Source organism: Accipiter gentilis, chromosome 27, assembly GCF_929443795.1.
Source record: "Accipiter gentilis chromosome 27, bAccGen1.1, whole genome shotgun sequence".
NCBI lineage: Eukaryota > Metazoa > Chordata > Aves > Accipitriformes > Accipitridae > Astur > Astur gentilis.
Genome location: NC_064906.1, coordinates 1,301,580 through 1,321,995, shown reverse-complemented (window position 1 = coordinate 1,321,995; position 20,416 = coordinate 1,301,580). Strand labels below are relative to the sequence as shown.

At 37.3% G+C, this 20,416-nt stretch overlaps 1 protein-coding gene across 7 annotated transcripts in view; it reads right to left on the bottom strand.

The window, feature by feature from the left end:
- Nucleotides 1–20,416, bottom strand: part of PTPRM (protein tyrosine phosphatase receptor type M) — a 523,234-nt gene that overhangs the window by 219,395 nt on the left and 283,423 nt on the right. For all 7 annotated transcript variants that reach the window (XM_049830233.1, XM_049830234.1, XM_049830235.1 and 4 more), the window contains exons 10-11: nucleotides 19,260–19,461; nucleotides 14,737–14,839 (exon numbers count right to left, since the gene is read on the bottom strand). In XM_049830233.1, the coding sequence (XP_049686190.1) occupies nucleotides 14,737–14,839; nucleotides 19,260–19,461 (305 nt within the window). The remainder of the gene's footprint in view (nucleotides 1–14,736; nucleotides 14,840–19,259; nucleotides 19,462–20,416) is intronic.

The following is a 20,416-nucleotide window of genomic DNA, read 5'->3' as shown; positions in this document are numbered from 1 at the left end:
TAGATGCCACACATTTGATATAATAACAAAGCATTGAATATTTCATTCTTGTAACTTTAATTTTTCTTTGTCCTGGTTTGATCAAGATAAGATCAGTCCTAAATTGCTTTGGAATATTAGTTGGGTAGCATGAATGTATTTTGTATTCTCTCAACCATAACTCATTACATGGAACTTGCCTGACATCAATAAGTCACTATTGCTTTTGTGTGTGTACGCGTGTGTGGGAGCTTGTGTGTGGCTCGATACCCTGCTGCTAGGCTATTTAGTGATAAAATCTGATATAATAAAATATTAATTACAGCTGAAAGGTTGGGTGAGAAATATGAACTCAATTACAGTCCCATATTGTGAACAAAGGGCAGGGTGAAAAAATCCTTTAGTTATAGAGGTTTGGGATAATAAAAGAACAACTAGAACATTAGACTCAAGCTGAGCGCTCCCTAAAAGGCCACCTGTTATTAATCTTCGCATCAGGCATAGAATTTTAAGTAAATTAGGTCAAGATGAAAGATTTTTGCTGCTGATTTTTTTGACTTAACTAATTTAAAGATTTCTTTATCTGAGCATTTTTTTCTTTGATGTCACTGCAATTTAGTAATTAGAAATTTGTAACAAGCACAAGGACACAGCAATTATAATTAAAGGTTAGATATCATAGATGGTATGCAAAATTATCACCTTATATGGTATATAAATAGATAAGAACTATCAGCTGATTCTAAAAGTCTTTGTTTCAGTCAGATTGGCAGTTTCTCAGTGCCAAACTGTAGCAGATGTGGTCCTACCATCTTAGAAAGCCAAGGGTTTTTTTCACAAAACACCAGCAGTGGAATATAAATTATTTTAAGACTTCTTAATAAATACAGTTCTGTTCATCTGTTCGATTTACCTGAGTGTGGAGTCAGATGAATGACCAAAGACTTAATACAATGTGTCCAGATTGTAAACAAGCATAGCTGTGAGCCAAAGTTAGTCCAAATCAAATAATACAACCTTGAAATCCTATGCATAGTAGTGAATTATAAGAACTGAGCAATCTTATCTATTACTGCAGGCTAAAATGTGCCATTGTATCATAAAATAAGATTTTAATTGTCCGAAGAACTGTGTTTTCTAGTAACAGTGCTTTCTATTTCAACAAATTTTGCTGAAACTATGGCAATATATTTTGGTAGCAAGCCAGAAAACATACTTTCAATGAATTTACATTTATGATACTTGGAACAATCCAAAGACCATTTCAAAGCTTCTTAATCAGCTTTATGTTCTTTGCTTAATTTCTTTTTAAAAAGAACACAGAAAAATGATAAGTTCATAAATACAAGATAAAAATATCTTGGTACAGCAAGCAAGGTTCTTTTACGAGCCAATATTATGCCATTTAACTCAACAGTTTTCAAGTTGCTAAGGCCAATTTATAAAACAACTGGAAAGCATGGAAAAAGGAGTAAAGTCTTCTTACAGATTAAAAGAAATTAAAGAAAGTAAAACTGTCTAAAATAATTTAGTCTAAAGAAAGAATGAAGTTAGAGAGGATCTGAAGGAAATACTCAAAACTGAAAGCCATGGCAGAGCTGACTGATCCTTTCTTTTCAATCTGTCACAGAGAAAGATAATACTGATGCGCAATAATACTGAAGTACAGATCAACAAGGAAGAAACAAAACAAAATTCCAGGAGTCTAAACACATGCAAACCAATATGCAACAACCTGTGAGATCACACAGCCCATCTTATCAGAATCGATAGTAGCATTTCTGAAAGTGTATGCCTGACTCTCTGATATTCAAAGAAAGCCTGCTACTGCTTGCAAATTTTAGGTCTGCTTCTGACTAGAATGAAAAGATTCATTACAACACACTTTCAGCTCCAGTAAAGTCATTGACAGTACCTGAACCACCAGGTTCCACCTGGTTCCTTCCTGCTACGTAAGCCAGAGTGCAAAGAAGAAACAAACTAGTTATTTTTCCTATTACAGAATATGGCACAATGCTATTACCCGGTCTTCACAAATTAGGTAGAGAATAGATCTAGCAAGTTCTAAATGACCAGTTCACTTGGATTCCCAAGAAAACAGGAAGGCAGACTCCGACCTAACAGGGATATTACTAGTTCTTTAAAGCTACATGGTATGAATGTGTTATGTCATTTCCACTAAGTAATTTTGAGATTCAAGTTATTTTTTTTAAGAAATACTATACTACATTGTTATCATTCTACAAAGTTCAGAGTTGCTGGATATAATATGATAAAATACCATACTGGAATTAAGAGGAATGGAGTAACAGATAAAGAGGCAGTCTTCATGCAAGAGCCTGTCTGAGTCATTTCTCTTTCAAAGAAATCCAGGGCCACATGCAAACCACAGGTTTCTTCCTCAATAGCCCTGAAAAAGATCAGTAGCTACACAAAGATAAAGTATAATGAAAAAATACGTTGAGAAATAATGTGATGTACTTAACAAATAGGTAGATTTCCTCAGATCTAAATCCATACATAAATTATAAGATACACCATTGCTCATTCTCCTGTATACAACTCCCAGTTTATGTTTATTATATAAGATGCTGTATCCTAGAGCAGTGGTTTTCATTCTATTCTCCGCAAATTCCTCGGGATGCACAGTTTGCAAAAGGTAAGAAAAACTAACATACAGCTTATAGATTTAAAATCACAACATAAAGATCTGCACATACACTGCAATATCTTCAGGGGTTTACAAATTAAAAAAAATATCACTTCTAAGAAAAAGTGATTACAGATAAGCAAGATTCTATTTCAATATTTTCTAGTAAACCATAAACTCCTGCAATGCTGTGACTATGCCGTGGAGAGTGTCCGTGAGGTGTGGACACTGCAAATGTAACAGCATTCATGTGTGTAACTATGGCAAGTTGCACAGATCCTATTCATGGATGAAAAACAATATGCACATGCAAATTGATCAAGGAGCCTGGATGTTACACAGAAATGAAGAAGTACTATTTAGAGCAGGAGATCAGCTAATGGATTAATGACACAATGTTAACATTAAAAGAATGAGATCTTTCTATGTTCTACAAAGCTGTGCACTGGAAACTCACTACTGAATTGGGCTAGGTAATTAAGCAAATAGATGTATTAAAATGAGTGATTTATAAGTAGAGGGAGAATGCTTATTTTCTCCCTTTTTCAAGGATGCTCTGCAACCTGCTGGTTTGTGTGCAGCACAGAAAGAAAAATATTTGCTGAAGCAGCTGAATGAATACACAAGCCAATTTCAACAGGTTTTTTGATTCAAAGCTTGAAAACTGTTTACTGCTCATTAAAGCATTCACAGAGGATACGAAGTTTTTTATCTATTCAACCAGTGAATACAACATAGAGCATGGAGAGACTAGCTCAAACAGATCCACTGAGGTGGTTTAAGATGTTGCCTCGTTTGTCCATTTTCTCCTTCTGCCAGATGCTATGCTTTCATGAGAGACTTGGTGGAAAGTAGAACATGCCTGTGCTTCAGTTGCAACTGAAAAGCCTAGCATTATCACTTAAGCAACCCAAGGCACAGACACATATTCTCCTGCCAACTCTGCTGTGGGAGAGCAGGACCACAGCAAAAATAACCACAACATAATTCTCGTCTCTCAATGCTATTGGCTCTTTCCACAACTTAAATGCAGTGCATCCTGGTCCAGCAATTTTGAAATGGAGATTACTGTCTGTGTTCATTTTCATCCTTTCTTCTCTACAAAAAGACTCTGCAGGGCGCTCTAATCAGCAGTGCAGAATATGCAGGCAGATACAGAAAAAACAGTCAGGTTTTGTGGCATTGTCCCCAGTTTCTCAGGACTTCCGTGGATAAATACGAGGCTGACCTTCTATTCTGTCAGTGAAGGTATAACTCTTCCTCCTCCCTGCACTGGGAACAGTGCTGGTAGGATTAGGTGGTATAGAAACCTTGGCAGAATGACATTGTACAGCTCTTCCCACAGGAAATCTGGCCGTAGATAAAAGATTCTGCACAGTTCAGGATTAGCACAACTGTTAAATACAGATGAGATTTTGGCCTTGTGCTTCTACTACCCTCGGAGACTAATCTTAAAAACAGATTCAACTCTAGATGTGAGAACACAGTTAATTCATTCGCCCTTGCCTGATTTCCCCATGGTAATTTCTCCCCCAGTTCAACATTTTTATAATGCCTTAGACATCTGTCCTATTGCTCTCTGAGACTGTTTTAGGCTAAGGCATTCATACTCCTTCTGACTAAAGAGTTGCTGCTTTCAGTTGTAGAGCCCAGTAAGTGACTCTAATGTTTCTTTATGTCATTTAATGTAATCCATTTGAGCAGATTAGCTTTTATTTAGCAATGCTTTAGAGTCATGATGCTTGTTGTAAATGCCAGTGATTTCCTTTCCTACGTAAATGAACAGTGTAACAAAAAGAAAGTTTTCACGTTAGTGTTCAGTAAAATGAATACTCTTTCAGCATCCAGTATGGGAAATGACAGTGTTTCACTCAGAGCACATCTATAGCTTTTATTCCTCTTTCTATGTAGCATTCCTCTTTATTCTTCCATCGCCTTTAATACTACTTAATATCAAATAAAAGCATTCACTTGTTTGCTTGTAAGGCATGATCAAAATGCTTTAGTGTACACAGAATGGGTCAATCAAATATTATTCATACTGAGAATTAGGATTTCCCCCAAATTACTTTGTCCTGGAAACCACAGTCCTCCTGCCATACATTTAGGTATTATTAACAGAATCTTTTTTAATGCAGCCATTTAGTGTTTGCTAGTGAATAAAGGGCTCATATAAACTTGCTCAAAAAACACAATACCAGAAGAAAAAATCATAAGGTCAACAGCACTATGAAAATGCACCATTGTCAAAGAATCTATGGAAAAGGCAATTAAAATGGTACAGGTTATTTCTGTGTTGTAACCCAAATTATGGGAAAAACTCCACTGACTTTTGGCTCCTAGTCTGTGTGAGCATCTTGACAAGAGCTTCCACTTTTTGGGGGGTTGTCATGTACAGAAAACTGAAAAGGTACTTTTGGCACCACAGTGCCATGTGACTAACTCTCACACAATACCACATCTTATAATTATTTCTATAAATCTATCTGGCACCACCTTCCTGACATTTATATCTGTACCTGTTTCAGAGCTTCAATTCACCACTGAGTAGAGACTTTATATTTGAGCTGTTTATTTACATGCCCTCTAAACTGAAATTGTTCTTTTTCCTCTCTGAAGTTTATTTCTTTGATGTATTTTTAGAAAACAACCGTGTCTTCTCTTGGCCTTAACTGGCTGGCTGAAACAAGTCTAGTTCTCTCGGTCCCTTCACGTGTAATACAGGTTTGGCCATTCCCTGATCATTTATGCCATAACGCTCTGCTGCTGTGGAGCTAGTAAATTAGTATTTCTTGGTAGATCAGGACTAGGCACAGGAGTTCACATGAGGTCCTGCCAGTGTCTTGTACAATAGCATTTATAGCTTGTCACCTTTGCTGGAAACCCCACCTGCCGTGTACAGTCTATTTGCCTATTTCACAGTCATGCCATGTTTTGATGATTCATAGTCATACCACAAGCCATTAATACACACTTTCTCCTCCTCTGTTATTTCCAAAAATGAGCCTCTATCTTACAACATGCATCCTTGTTACTAGCTCATAAAATGCAAACTTTGCATCTCATCCTATTTGTAGGAGATTAATCCTGAAGGCTATTCAATATTTTCTGTGCAGCACTCCAATCCAATGCTGCAAGGAGGATCTACTTTTACTGCCAAATGGATTATAATGTGTTATATGTTATATTTGATATGTATAAACAAAACATGCATTGGGTCACCTCTCAGTTGATAATTCAGTACTTCACAATACAGCACAATGAACATGTACTTACATCACGGCCACTGGTTTAGAGCTCTTGTGAGTCACTTAAAAATACATAGTTAATTTAAACACTTATTAAAGAAAAGCAACTGAATCTCAAGAACCACAAAAAAAATAAAGTATATGAGATGGCTAAAGCATATAAAGATTGATGCACAACATTGCCAAGGCTTCAGTACTAACAGGGCCCAAGCAGCTACAGCTTCCAACATGAGCTGCAAGACTGACTTGAGTGCTTATTTAGTCAAATGGGTGAACAATCACTAAAAATGACTCCATACTTTTCACTTTGGACATCTCACTTCAGCATACAGCACTCGAGAGCAAAAATACCAATGAGATTCAAACTTCCATAAAAACAAAAGAACTGTAGTGAGATGATAAGCCACAGTGGAAAATCTAATTTCACATTGACATTATGGATATGGGAAGCGCAACTGCATAATACATAGTAAGATCAACAGTGAAAGTTCCCAGAGAGAGCAATGGGTTATATGTGTCTGACAATTCCTAACCACAGTTTTACAGCAATTCAGAATGGGTCACTTAGCACTGTGGCTACAACTAACATACAGCTACTGCAATACATACTGTCAGAAAAGGACTTTAAAATTTCTCCAGAAAGTACATCCCCACATAATCCTGTACAACAACCACTCCGGGAAATGTAGCTGGCTCATATACTCCTCCTTCAATCCCTCCACAGCATGTGGTAAAACAAAAACAAATCCCTGGCATATTTCAGTAAACGCAGGGCAACAGCATCTCTTTCTTACATTTTCAAGGGGTGCTCTGGTTGTTTTGCATTTGAACTCAGGTATGTATAAACTGAGTACACTTTTAAAAATCATGCAATGAGGTAATTTCCAGCAATGTTCATAACTCTTTCATTGTGGTCCCCAGATTAAACACCTCTCTCTCTCAAGCCAAGTGCCCAGAAATACACTTGAGCCCCCTATACACTCAGTGGGAGAGAGAAACATGTCTCTTTACAACTCCAGAGGGCTACTCTGAGATGAAGGTGGGATTGTACCTCTCATACTGTCTCTATGGGGTGATCAATGTGCCTGTAATTGAGGAACTACCTAAACTCATCCAGAAGTAGATGCTTACATTTAAAGACCTGAAAGGCACTTTATGTGGGGCTTTACTGTATAGGTCTACATCTGCTTAGGATACAAACGTCTGAGCTGTCTCATGAGAAATGTGAGAGTCATGCCAGCTTTTTCCACAATAACCTAATGACTTGAGCATGTTCTCAGAAACTAGAGGCCAGGGTTCAATATTGTTTTCAACCTGAGAGGTTTTCACCATACAGCTCCCACACTTCAGCCACCTGATCAGCGTTACTGTGGTCTCCTGCTGAGGTTGGCCTAGCACATGGACAGAAATAGAAGAATCAGAGAACTGTGACAGCATTCATGAAGGAACCTGTCTAATCAAATGGAGACTCTCCCTAGTCTGTCCATTATTTCTGTTTTTATTCAATGACCATCTAAAACATAACACATTCAAAGTCCCATGAGAAAGGAAAAAGGACTTCAGGTCTCTTACTTGCCTAGGAGGAGCTTTAGGAACTTTGTGCTCCTAGTTAGAGGTTTCTGCTGGTTTACTGAGAACATAGTGATACTTCAGAACAGGCTGGTGCTCAGAGTTGCTAATGCTGAGCTGCCTAAAATCCATCTAAGCTATACGTGTAACAGGAGATTGAACAGAGAAATGCAACACTGTCCTCCCTGTTAAATGGTTTGAAAGGTTCCCAGCAGGGCTTTGGCACCAGCCAGCTACCATTGTCCCCAAAATTTCTAGACATGAATCAGGGCCCACTCCCAAATGATAATCTGTAGGTGGTCATGGTGCCTGGGAGCTCTGCAGTATGAATATGGACTGGTTTTAGCCAGATGGTCTCAGTGGTACAGAGAGAGAATGGTACAGGGCATAAAAAATTCACTAGTAAATATGCATGCCTAAAAGTCTGAACTCAGGTAGGCTATCATGGAAAAATGATACTGTTCTGTCCCTTGCATACTCAATGACTGAGCTGTTCATTTTAGTAAGTAGATTTAAGAAAAACATGTTTTATCAATTCTGACTGAAGTTGGCAGTCCAGAGCCAGAAAAACACGGTATGAGTTCCAAGAGTTTATGATTCACCAGTTGAATTGCTGCTGGACTTCAGCCTTCACCCGGGAGACTGGAAAAACACAGTGGTCCAAAGGATGTTTAGCAGAGAACTAGCCTAGCTGAACTGGACTACCATATTGTCAGAATGAGAGGTAAGCAATACAGAGAATACTATCATTAGGAATTATGCAAAGACATGGTGTCCACTGCATCCTACTTAAGGTCAGCATGTAGAAAGAAAGTTACAACCTCCCCCCCCTCCCCACAAAACCCCAGAACCTCATAACAGTGAAGCAAATTTTTCAGTTGTTAATTATAAGCAAAACTCGTAAGAAAATATCAGTGAGTTATGAAACTGAAAAATAATCTCTTCAGAGATATAGAATAATTATTTTCTCTTTTATCCTGGAATTGCTCTAGCTTGCTTTATTTATCATATATTAATTTTTGTTAATCACACTGCTAAATAACAGATAGCATTACATGCTGGGTTCCCAGTGACACAAATTCCTACTTAAAGAAATTAAGAATCAATGCTTCTTTTACCCGGGGACTATGTGAGAAGTCACAGTAAAAGGACCATGGAAATTTCTGAACAAGCCAGCAGGACATGTGAAGATGCACCACACATGCTCAGGCAACATGTACCATAAATTCTACCTGAAGTCACAGTAAAAATCCAAGGACAAGTTCTACTGCATAACAAAAAAAGAATTACGGAATTTTTACAGCATAAGCAATTATTGGACTGTTCACTCAATGAAACTGAAATTGACCCTTCTGCTGTAAATAATTATACTTGTTGCTATAAAGAAGTGACAATTATGGGCATTAATAAAACCCCATCCCTTCTGTATCACAGACATCCTCAAACAAGTTTACTGGCTGCCTTACAGGTTGTAAAACTATGATTTGGAAATACAGTTTGCAGGCAAGAGCTGACCCTACAGCATACAATTCAAGTCTTCGTGTTTACAGACCCTTAAACAATAAAAAGGATGCTTGTGGCAAGCAAATTAAAGAATGGACAGTAACTTCCCTTCATGCTCTTTAGACCTTGTGATCTCACAGTATTTCAAAAGGCTGTATTTTGAACATGACATTTCAGAATACTAGTGAGTTAGTAATGCTACTTGAACATGTATAGTAACATTATTTCAACATAACCATTTCTTCATCATAAATCCACCAAATATCTAGACTGTTTTATCAGTAAGCTCTTGAAAGGCCAAAGTTCAGTTTTCATTTTATTGGGAAGCTTTCCAAATCTCCCCTGGTTAATGCACACTTTTGATATTTCTTTTCTCAAATGTGTCTACATGAGATTTTCTTTTTTTTCATTACTACATTACCATGTAATGTCACGGGGAATAGAAAGAAATTACAATAACATGCGAGCATTACATAACGTGCTAGGTAGGAATTGTGAGAGGACAGAGCTACAAATACAGATATTGCAATGCTTTTATTTGCATGTGCTGTTGCCATGTTTTCGCCCACACAGAATGCTAACGTGTCTCTTAGTGTGCAAATCAGCACTCTCCCATTTCAAAACTCATTTGTTCACTTATCTTGACTTTATAATCAGACTCATGATGTCTGCCTTCATAATTCATGCATGAGAATTAATGCTGCACTCTTACCATGCAACATAGAAACTCAGACTGAGATACCAGTATTTCTTCTTCTCTGAGAAGTGGATTGCAGCTTTGAGGCCCAGCCCTGTGGCTCCCATGTACTCACAAAAGCAATGCAAGTGCCCCACAGTCTCTTCAAGGTTATGGAAAAAAAATCCTGAAACTTTTGTATTCAGAATGCTTAAAGCCCTGCTGCTTTTTGGGTTCCAATGGTATCTGCCACACGTTTCCAAACAGCCTGGCTAGCTTGCTAGCTTTTGTTTGGATTTCTTGATTGCCAGTGAAACAATTTAATCTGCTGATCTGCTGACCAGCTGAGTGTTTTGTGAAGATGCTAAGCTTCAAGAATAAAGATAGGTAGTGGCTTCTCTGGACGGCTGTCTGTCAGATTGCAGGGTCCTGCAAAAGCTCTCTCAGGCTTCTCATGATCCCATTTCTGAACAGTATTGTGTGCCCTAACTGACATGGCACAAGGAAGTGCAATCTCTTTCTGCCAGCCTATGAGAAAGTAAGTAGACACAGTGACAAAGCAGAGGGGATGGCCAGACACATGAAAGACTGATCCTCATGACACCAGTCATGCTGAATGAAAGAGATGAGGCCCTAAGACACATCCTCCTACCTTGCAATGTGTGTGGCAGGGATGGGAAGGCAATTGTGACCACTGCTTTGTGTGCAGCGCATGGTGGTTCCAGTGGGGAACTGTTGTATTACATGGAAGTCTTTGTGCTTCAAAGATGACAACCTCAATTTAATTTACTCCTTCCTACTGCTAGTTAGTGGGTAGGAATTAGGTGTCCTCTGTTATTCATTTAAGAATCATTATACTATGAGTGTTGTTGAAATGGCTAAGCCACATACCGAATGAAGCACTCCCTGGACTTGGGGTGACAAAGGTTTCTTTACACCATGCATCTTCCTGTGAATCATGCTGTTCCTATCCCAGGGACCATGTGCAGGTGGCCTTAATTCCACCTGTGACAATGGGCCCAGTATTTACAGGGTGCCTTTAAAGGTCTGGATTAGGCCAATAATTAATGTACATCTCTGTGGAATTTAGACAATCTGAACACATCATGAAGTGTTCATCTGACGAAGTAGTAGAAGTGAATGCTTACCACTTTAGATAACATGTAGTTTGAAATTTCTGTGGTAGTTTTCAGCTGCACTTCAAAATACTTAATAACTTAATATGGCCTTTTGGGCTGAAATATAATATACATTACTTCTTCAGGGAAGAGAGATTAGAAGTACATTTCAAAATTAAGCACTTCAAGTAAAGAGATGTTTGCTTTATTTTCCCAGTAGAGCTGTTCTTATTTATGTATGCTGAAGAAGGTGGGCACACTGATGATAAAAGGCATGCATTGAGAGTACACAGACTGCCTTCACTCTAGCACACTCTTAGCTTTCAACTCACATAATTCAAAGTTTACTTGCTTCCTTCTGTGTGTTTTCTTTAAGGTACTTTAATTATACTACTTGGCAATTGCTGTAATTCTCTCTGTCCCTCTCATCCTGTCTAGGCTTTGCAGCCCCAGGTGCTGCCGGGAGTGATCCCACACACTCAGCACAGGACATACTCTGGCATCCTAAATGCCAGGTATTGCATCCACAGGGCATTGCTAGCTGACATGCTTGGCCCTCTTGTTCTCTCACTTTAGGCTGAAAGAGGAAAGTACCAACCGTCTGTGGTGCCTATAAGAGCAGGAAGGGTGGCTGAATGGGCCATTAACTGATTAGAAGGCTTTAATGGGGCAAATCCAGCTGAGCCAAACTCTGTAATGTAATAATATGAGAGCAGGAGGCAGAGTAGAGCCTGGATAGTCTTGCCGTCTTTCTTATCCTTCATGCTCCTTGCCCCAGTCTGCTGCTCCTAGATTGCTTGCTATTGCCAGGTGGTTCCAGTGTTATCTGGGGCTAAATCTTTGGAATGTTTACTGTTAAGGCTTTTTGAGGATGTGGCACAGAATAGCAGGAGGAGGGTGCTATGGTGACAGCATTTTGCTGATTATGTAAGTGAGATAAAAGCAGTGGCAACACTCAACCTTTATCACGGCAAAACTGAATGGAAATCTATGTGACGAAGAAAACTTGCTTCTCCCCACTGAAGCTAAAAGCTTGCAGGAAAACTTTTCCAGAGAAGCTCACAAGAACCTTTTATAATGGAATGCAGCAAACAATCTAAAGCTCTTTCTAACATAGAAGAATATATAAATAACACTAAATACATGCAGTCACTGAGCATTACATTTTTCATTTCTGTGTATGAGCCAGATCTTTGCAATAAATTAGCATTCCTTGCTGAAGTATATGGAACTAACCAATCTATGTACCTGCAGACAATTTGGCCCCAGGGTCTTCTAAACTTTAGGCTAACCTGCCCTGAAGAAGTAAAAGGTACAAACAATACTGCATTGGAAGATTAAGTTCCTCAGCAAATGTTGAAGAGCCTTCATTGAAAAAATATTTGCATTTGCATGCTTTTTATGCAAATTCTTTAAAACTTTACTGACTCTTACATACACATTTATTTGAAAAAAAAAGAATATTCACAATAAGACATATATTAGACAATTTCCACAGGGCCATCATCTTAAACTAAAAAAAAAGCCTTGCAAATTACAATCATTCTAAAAATCAAAATAGCTGAGCCAGCTGTTAAAGAAGTGCATACATTCATCATTACTGAATGCATTACTGCCTTAAACATACATAATTCCAAAATAATCTCCTTGAAATAAACACAGCAACAGCCATAAAACATGCTGGATCTGAAATTGAAGACAAAGCAAGCAGTATTTGTCATATTAAAACTCTGACAAAATACATTTTAATCATGTCCAGTCTTATGAATACTAAAACAACCTGGAATGCCATTTGGCCTTCATGATTAACCTGTACTTTATCATTGTAAACAGAGCTTCCTGAACATTTCTATAAAGCCTGCTTTTTGAATCAATATTTAAACAATCAGCATTGCCCCTTCTCTCCTTTTATGTTGTGGTGGTTGTATGTGGATTCTAAGTAAGGTATAAGATATGGGGATTTTTCATATTTAAGTAGACAAAAAGAATTTAATCACAGAAAAAAGCTGGAATTCTGAACGACCTCAGGTATTAGCTTTGTTGACTTGAATGGTGGAATTTGTGCTCTCCTTATCCATCTCAGGAATTATAGAATTTTATGTGACATGGTTGATGCGTTTATCAATAAAACAACAATAATTTACACTGCAAGTTTAATGCAGTTTCAAAAATCTGCATTAACCAAGCTGATAGTTGTAGCAGAATCAACAGACAACGCATCTTGCTTAGTGGTGTGCATAAATGAAGTATGTCTAAACTTTTAACATCCAATGAACACAGATTAAGATGATAAAATCCATATGCAGAATGTGTTCTGCAAGCTATGCAATGACAGTGTGCTTGTGAGTAATGCACAATAAAATGATAAAAGTATGAAGAAATTCTTACTTTAATTTTCACTCTCTGCTTCACTCAGTATTTACATTGTGAATTTGCAGTCAGCATTCATTTTAAGACCTGTTGCAAAGGTCCTTGGTATATTGCTGCTGTGTGTTCATCTGTCAGTTCTACAGCTTCACGTTACTTTAAATCTCTCCTCCTATTTTCCTAACCACTCATCCCCTTATTTGGCATGCCTTAATCTCCTTTCTATTGTCAGTGAAATTTCTGATGTGTCACTACTGCTACAGGAGTCAATCATGTTTAGTTCATGATGCAGATAAAAGGAATGAAACTGTTTTTTTACTAACGGTCTAATACATTTGTCTTTAAACAATGACTCCAAGTGGTATTATTTTAATCCAGATGCTTGAATTCAGAAAGACCACACTACAGCTTTGTGAGAGAAAGTAAGAGAAACATCAAATCATTCTGTTTCTAATCTAATCTGCTAAATCAAACAGTTTCATTAAATCTGCTTTATTTAATTTGGTTTGGTTTTTTTCTCAGCTGGTTCAGACTTCCCCAAAATGTTACATTTTCTTTTTAAAAAGTTGTCTAAATGACCAACAGGATGGCATTTCCTAAATGCAGACCTAGATACATGTAATATATAATGCAACAATGAATATGTTGCATAGTAAAAAAAGCTAATTACATGAAACGCTGAATATTCTGAAGAAACCCAAAGAACATTTATTTTCATTCATGCCTATACAAGCATACCAGATCTGTATTTCCCAGACAAAAAGAATTATGAAAAACCTTAGCATCACAATGAAAATTATTGATAGTCATTCACTATAGGTGGAAACTCTTCCTACAGAAACAAAAGAATTAACCATTTTTGATGATACATGATTAGCCAAAAGGAAAAACATTCTAAATCTCTGAAAAATCTGTATTTCTCTCACCTGTATTTTCAATTATTCAGAGCATTGAGCTCATTACTGGTTCTCATTCAAAATAATCTAATCATTGCTGTTTTCTTCACTGATAAGCAGGCATCTTTTATTCTAATCAATGAAGGACTTACATAGTACTGTGTATCTGGCAGTGAAATAAACCTCTGCAAATTGGAAATTCATTAATGGGTACTATATAACACTAAAGAATCTGAGCTACTGGTTTTCCAGGTTGATTTTTTTTTCTATTTCTGCTGTCACAGTCAATTAAATGTAAGTACTTTCTCAATGTTACAGTACATATTGTTTAAATTGGCTAACTTACTTACTAAGCGTTGATTATCTTAAATCTGTGAAGTAAACAAGAAGAGTGAATATTAAAGACAGTAGCTCAGCATAAAAAATGATATGCCCTTGAACTTATAACACTGCAGTAAGCAATTACCTTAAAGAAGCCACCCACACAACAGAACTATGGCTTTGTTCCTTATCTTCAAAGAACAAGCCACTTGCATCTGGATCAAATCCTTTAAACAATACATGAACACTCAACATCAAAGCACTTTCATTTTCTTCAGTTATTTAATTTAATTAGAGCTAATACAGACATGAATTTAGACACTGATTGCTGTGTAGAAAATCCCCAGAAAACACGTTCAAGAAATTAATCAATTTGGTTTAAATTTTATAAAGATTATTCCCCCAGTACCTGACAGGAGCGCCTCTGCTCTGTGCAGGTTTCAGCAATACTGTCACAGTGCTGTCAGTTTGATTCAAAGGTGTTTCAAGTTCATATGGTGGCATAGAGGGTGCTAGAATAAGAAAAGAAAAGAGGCAAAAATAATAATTATTCCTGTATTTCTTCTTTCAAGAGCTGAATCTTTATTTGAATAGGTAATTTTAAAGACTTCTTCAAATATAAAAAACATATTATAGGTCTAAGATGCTTTCTGTTACAACATAAGTGTGAGACAACTCTTAAAATAACTTCAGCAGTGTCCTGGTTTCAGCTGGGATAGAGTTAATTTTCTTCCTAGTAGCTGGTATAGTGTTATATTTTGGATTTAGTACGAGAATAATGTTGGTAACAGACTGATGGTTTTAGTTGTTGCTAAGTAGTGTTTAGACTAAGTCAAGGATTCTTCAGTTTCTCATGCCCAGCCATTAAGAAGGCTGGAGGGGCACAAGAAGTTGGGAGGGGACACAGTCAGGACAGCTGACCCAAACTGGCCAAAGGGGTATTCCATACCATGGGATGTCATGGGGGGGGGAGTTCACCAGGGAGGGCACAGATCACTGCTCGGGGACTAACTGGACATTGGTCAGCGAGTGGTGAGCAATTGTATCGTGCATCACTTGTTTTGTATATTCCAAATTTATTTTATTAATATTGGTTGTTTTTTTATCATCATCATCATCATCACCACCTTCTTTTCTGTCCTGTGGGTCTTTATCTCAACCCACAAGTTTTCCTTTTTTTTTTTTCTGAGTGAGCAAGCGGCTGCATTGTGCTTAGTTGCCAGCTGAGGTTAAACCACGACAAGCAAAAAAAAAAAAAAAAAAAAAAAAAAAAAATCAAAATCAAAGAAATCCCAGCTCTGCCAATTTCAAGACAGGAAACAGATGCTAGTAAGAGTAAGGCTGCAGAAAGTATTGAGAATACATGACTTGGAAATGAAAAATTATCTCAAGAAGAGTATCTGCAAATGTACATTTAGGTTCATCTTCCAGCCAGTGGATACTTTGTGTACCATACTGATGGAAGTTACTCAGAGTATATCATATATTATCTCATATATTATACTCATATATTATCATAGAGATAATATCAACCTCTACGCTCCTCTAGCAAATTAAATAGCTCCAACAACGCAAGTCTTTCCTTCAAGTGTACTTTCCAATACTTTTCATCTTCCCAGTAGAAGCTGCATTTACTTGAAAGGTATATGAACTTCTCTCTCCTTTATCCATATTGCACTATATATCCAAGTAAGGATTGCATTAACACTTTTGCCCACAACTCTTCAGTCTTCTGTGAAAACAACATCATCACCGCTTTTCATTGATATTCACCAGTTTTGAAATGCTTCATAAATAAAAAAAATAATCTTCAAAAAACTCCTTGTAAGATGAGAGTTTCTTATTCTGTTTGCATTCCTGGATATAAGGCACAAACATTTAGACTAATCATTTTAAGCAATTTGGGTACCCACTTTGAGAAGCCTAAAGGCACAGTATTACACAGTACTTTAAAGATTCAGACACAAGTTTCACATATTTCAGCTTTGCAGTTTTGAATATCCAGAACTTGTTCACATGATGCCCCATTCTCAAGTTGACCATCTTGAAAATAAGGGAAGCACAGAGTAACTGCATCTCCAAAAAGCTGTATAAACTCTGAATGTTTTTGGAACATTGTGAGTGTCATTTCTCACCCTTGGTCTCCTGTCCGCATTTTAACACTTCTTGTACTCTTCCTAACTTATGACTCCTAGGTCCCTACTTGCAGTCTTTACTAATCTTAGTCTCCCTCCACCAAAATTGTTTTCCTGTCCAGGATATGAGGTGTGGTTCTCCCAGTCCTGCCTTTTAGTCCTGGTTCCTTTTTCTCTTCTCCACAGACACTTGGACGTTATCTTTTCTTCCACTATTCTCCTGTCTAGGTTAGGACTCTTCCTTCTCCATACTGCCCACAAGTAAAGAAGGAGCATATCAATAAACAGAGAAAACAGGAGATACTCTTCCTTCTCAGTTTTTGTAACTGCACACCCTGGTCTTCAGCAGCAGAAAGCTCAGATGCACTAAAAGGTAAGGCCCTTAGAGACTCTCTATCTGTGTTGGGCCACACTGAGTTGACAAACACACGGGCAAGGCTCTAAAAGCTTGGAGAACTTAAATCTGTTTAGTGAGTATGGCATCTATGGTGACATTCCCTGCTCAATTCTGTCAAGTTTCCACCATTTGTGTGCAAACTGCAACATTTACAAATTGCCCAAATCTGGAGAGATTTTCAGAGTGATGGCTCAGAGTAATGTCTCTCTTCTTGCTAAATATTTAAATCCCTGTTTGAAAGCAATTCAGTAATGTATCGGTCACCAGAATTTTTCATGACATCAGCCATGTTCCTGAAATGGATGAAATTCTTCTTAGTATGAAAGGCAGCATACAAAATTTCAGCCTGCATAGCTGACTTTTCACAAAGTTATATGCAACAGAAAACAGGCTTCTAACAGAGTGCCCATCTATTTTGATAGCATGCACTGCTACAAGCTCTGCTTTTGGTAATACGTTTTTACATACAGATCACTTAATCCATCAGTGTCAATCACATAACTGTAGAATGAAACACGGCAACTATTTACAACACAGAACAGTACTACTCAAACACTTAAGACAGGAAATTAAGAGTATTTTATTCAGATGAAAATGCAGTCTAGAGTTAGACAAAGTAAAATGCAATGACTCAATGCAGAAACTGGTCAGAAAGCACTGTTGTCACCTCATCTGTTCTACAAAATAGTGAAACCTTTCATCTATAGTTTCACGTCTCTAAAATGGAAAGCGCTGGCCTCATCAAGAGTCTCAGAGCCTTACAGTGAGACAATGAGATCACAGGCCAATAGCACTGCAAAGAGGGTACCATATTCAACAGCTAAAATTTCAGTTGTGATATTTCAGTGGTGTTAAGAAATGCATGCATTCTGCTTCTATTTTAAATCATCAAGAGACTGTCTTTAACTATGCATGAACAAGTCATAAACATTCCCTGTTAGTAGTAGTAACATGAAGTAATGAGAATGGGGTGCAGACAAGACAGCTTGCAGAACCTCACCACATGGTAGCTTGGACATTAGCTTCAATCTCAAGCATGCCTGCAATGTCTGTTTACAGTACTGAGTTCTAGTTGGTGACATATCAAATTTAGAAAAGAACAACAATTTAAGATCCAGCACTATTCCCAAGTATCCAGATACTCATTCACTCTCAATAGTCTTCTTTACTCACTCTAATAAGGGCTGATTCTGCCATCCTAACTCATATCAAGTTTTGCTGTGTCAGAAATTGATTCCTGACAGAGAAGGTTTCTGCTCAATATAAGAAAGGGGATGGAAAATGAACCCCATCTTTACTGATTAGTGTTAATTATGTTTAACTGTCTATAAAGAATAATTTTCTAACTTGAAACAAACATCTCTATTGGCAATAGCTTCCACCTTGCATTAACCACCTTTTCCTATAATAAGAAAAAAGCAATTGCTCTATTTCTGATTAATACTTATTACTTCTTTTCATTTCAGTGAGGACAGAAAATGAGTGATGGGGAAAATTACACAGAATGAGAGTAAAAAAGAAAGAAGATTTTGTACCCAAATGCTTTCCTTTATCCTTTCTGAAAAGCACAGTTGACCACAAATAGATAAGGCAATTTTCTATAAATGTTATCAAGGGACCGTGGTTCAACTGTCAGTTTAATTCCCAGGAACAATGTAGAGAAGTGAAGAGTAAAGGGATTTCAACTGCAACTTTGCAAAACATTTTCTCATCAATTACATAAGCATTTTAGAGGACGTAATAATATTGCATCCCATCAGCTAGAGAAATGAAGTGTTCCTCTGCCTCTGGGAGGGCTTTAAAATATTGTTCATGGATCTGCAGAAGTGACAGAGTCATGCTGCTGTTATCTGAAAACCACTAGTCCTGATGTTCTTGTCTAATGCAGTTTCATATCCACTTCAGTCCACATGCCTGCTAGGAACATATGCAGGCTGGCAGTTAGCTACGCTTCCTAAGCAAGCACTAGACATACAGTATTTCTGCTTTGCTCTCAATTGTTCATGGCTCATTAAAGATATTTTCCAGCACCGTTACGGTACTAATTTAGAATCATGTCAAGGCTGACTAAGCTCTGAATGAAACCTTCCTCCTCATGTCCAAAAACCCCTACACTAAATGTTGCAACAGCAGCTGGCACTGACTGCAGGCACATAATTCATAGGGTTTCTTACGTGATAAGTTACAGTTGTGAACAGGAATGTCAAAGTACTAGCTGATATTTAAGCACTTTGAAGTTTTTCAGATATGTTAATATATGTCACTCTGTTATCTTCATGGATGAACATGTATTTTACTGTTTCAATTTGTTGCTTGCTAAATCCTGAAGAACAAGTAAACAATGAAAGAATTACCCATGTCATTATCATAAGCAAACAATAATATTCTTTAATCAAGTACCTGATATTTTAGTGGTGAACTGATTTGTGATTGGAGGTCCAAAGCCTTTAGCTGTGCTGGCTCTGATGGTAAAAGAGTAGGTAGTGCCAGGATACAGTCCAAAAAAGAGATAGTGCGTTTCATTCCCTAGCTTTGAGACTCGTCCACTTTGATTGGATAAATCTATTTCTGGGTCAAAGGAACTGACTGCTTTGTAGGTGATCTGTAAAAGAATAAGAAAGTTATAAACTGCCTTCAGCAGGGGGACAGAGATTGCATCTTTATCCAGTAAACCCTTCTGATGTATGCACTGTCAGACATTTTATGATAAGCTATCTTACTCTCTTATACTCTTCAAATCCCAAATCACATGAAGGGACACAGAAACTCAGCCATAACTGGTATGACTTATTACTTTTATAGATACAGAGACTTAGAGGCAGCAAGATTACAACTCTAAAGGATGGGTTCAGGCTTACATTAATTCCTTCAAGATGCTGGCTTTAAGAGTGTCATTTTTTCAATTCATCTTACTGTTGGTTTTGATCAGCAACAATAAGAAAACCAAAACAACCAGGTAAAACAGATAAGTGAATACCATAAGGTGTAGCCCCCAGTTCCAGCTGACTTCACTATAATTACACTTTGCTCTGAATAAGATTATCCGTAAAAGATGGTAAGGGCAGCTTAAGGCAAATTTTTGAGAAGTGGGTAAAGCTTGTATTTTAGTCTGAAGCTTAGCTATTGTAATTGCTAATTTGGAATTTTTCAGGTTATTATATTGTACCTAGGTCAGATTCTCAGTTGGAGGAAAGGAGAGATAAAACGTTAGGCAATATATGCAGAGTGTATATTGTATCCTCAGTTCCTTCTTTGATTCAAAAATTATTTTTAGTTTTCATTAGAAGTGTTAATATAAGTTCACAGTAAAACTTGATCCAGATTTCTTCTATTAATTACTAATTTCCATGCACTGTAATGAGAATTTAAAAATAAGAAATCCACTAAAAAAATTAAAAAGAAAAAAGATTCATCCCTCCTTTTTACTTTTACAGTTTCATTTGTATAATTCCAATATGCTTATTATATAAAGTCATAATTGACATTCTTTTCGCTATATTTATTCCACATCTTTGTAATTAATGACACACAAAACAATACATAGAAACATCTAAGTG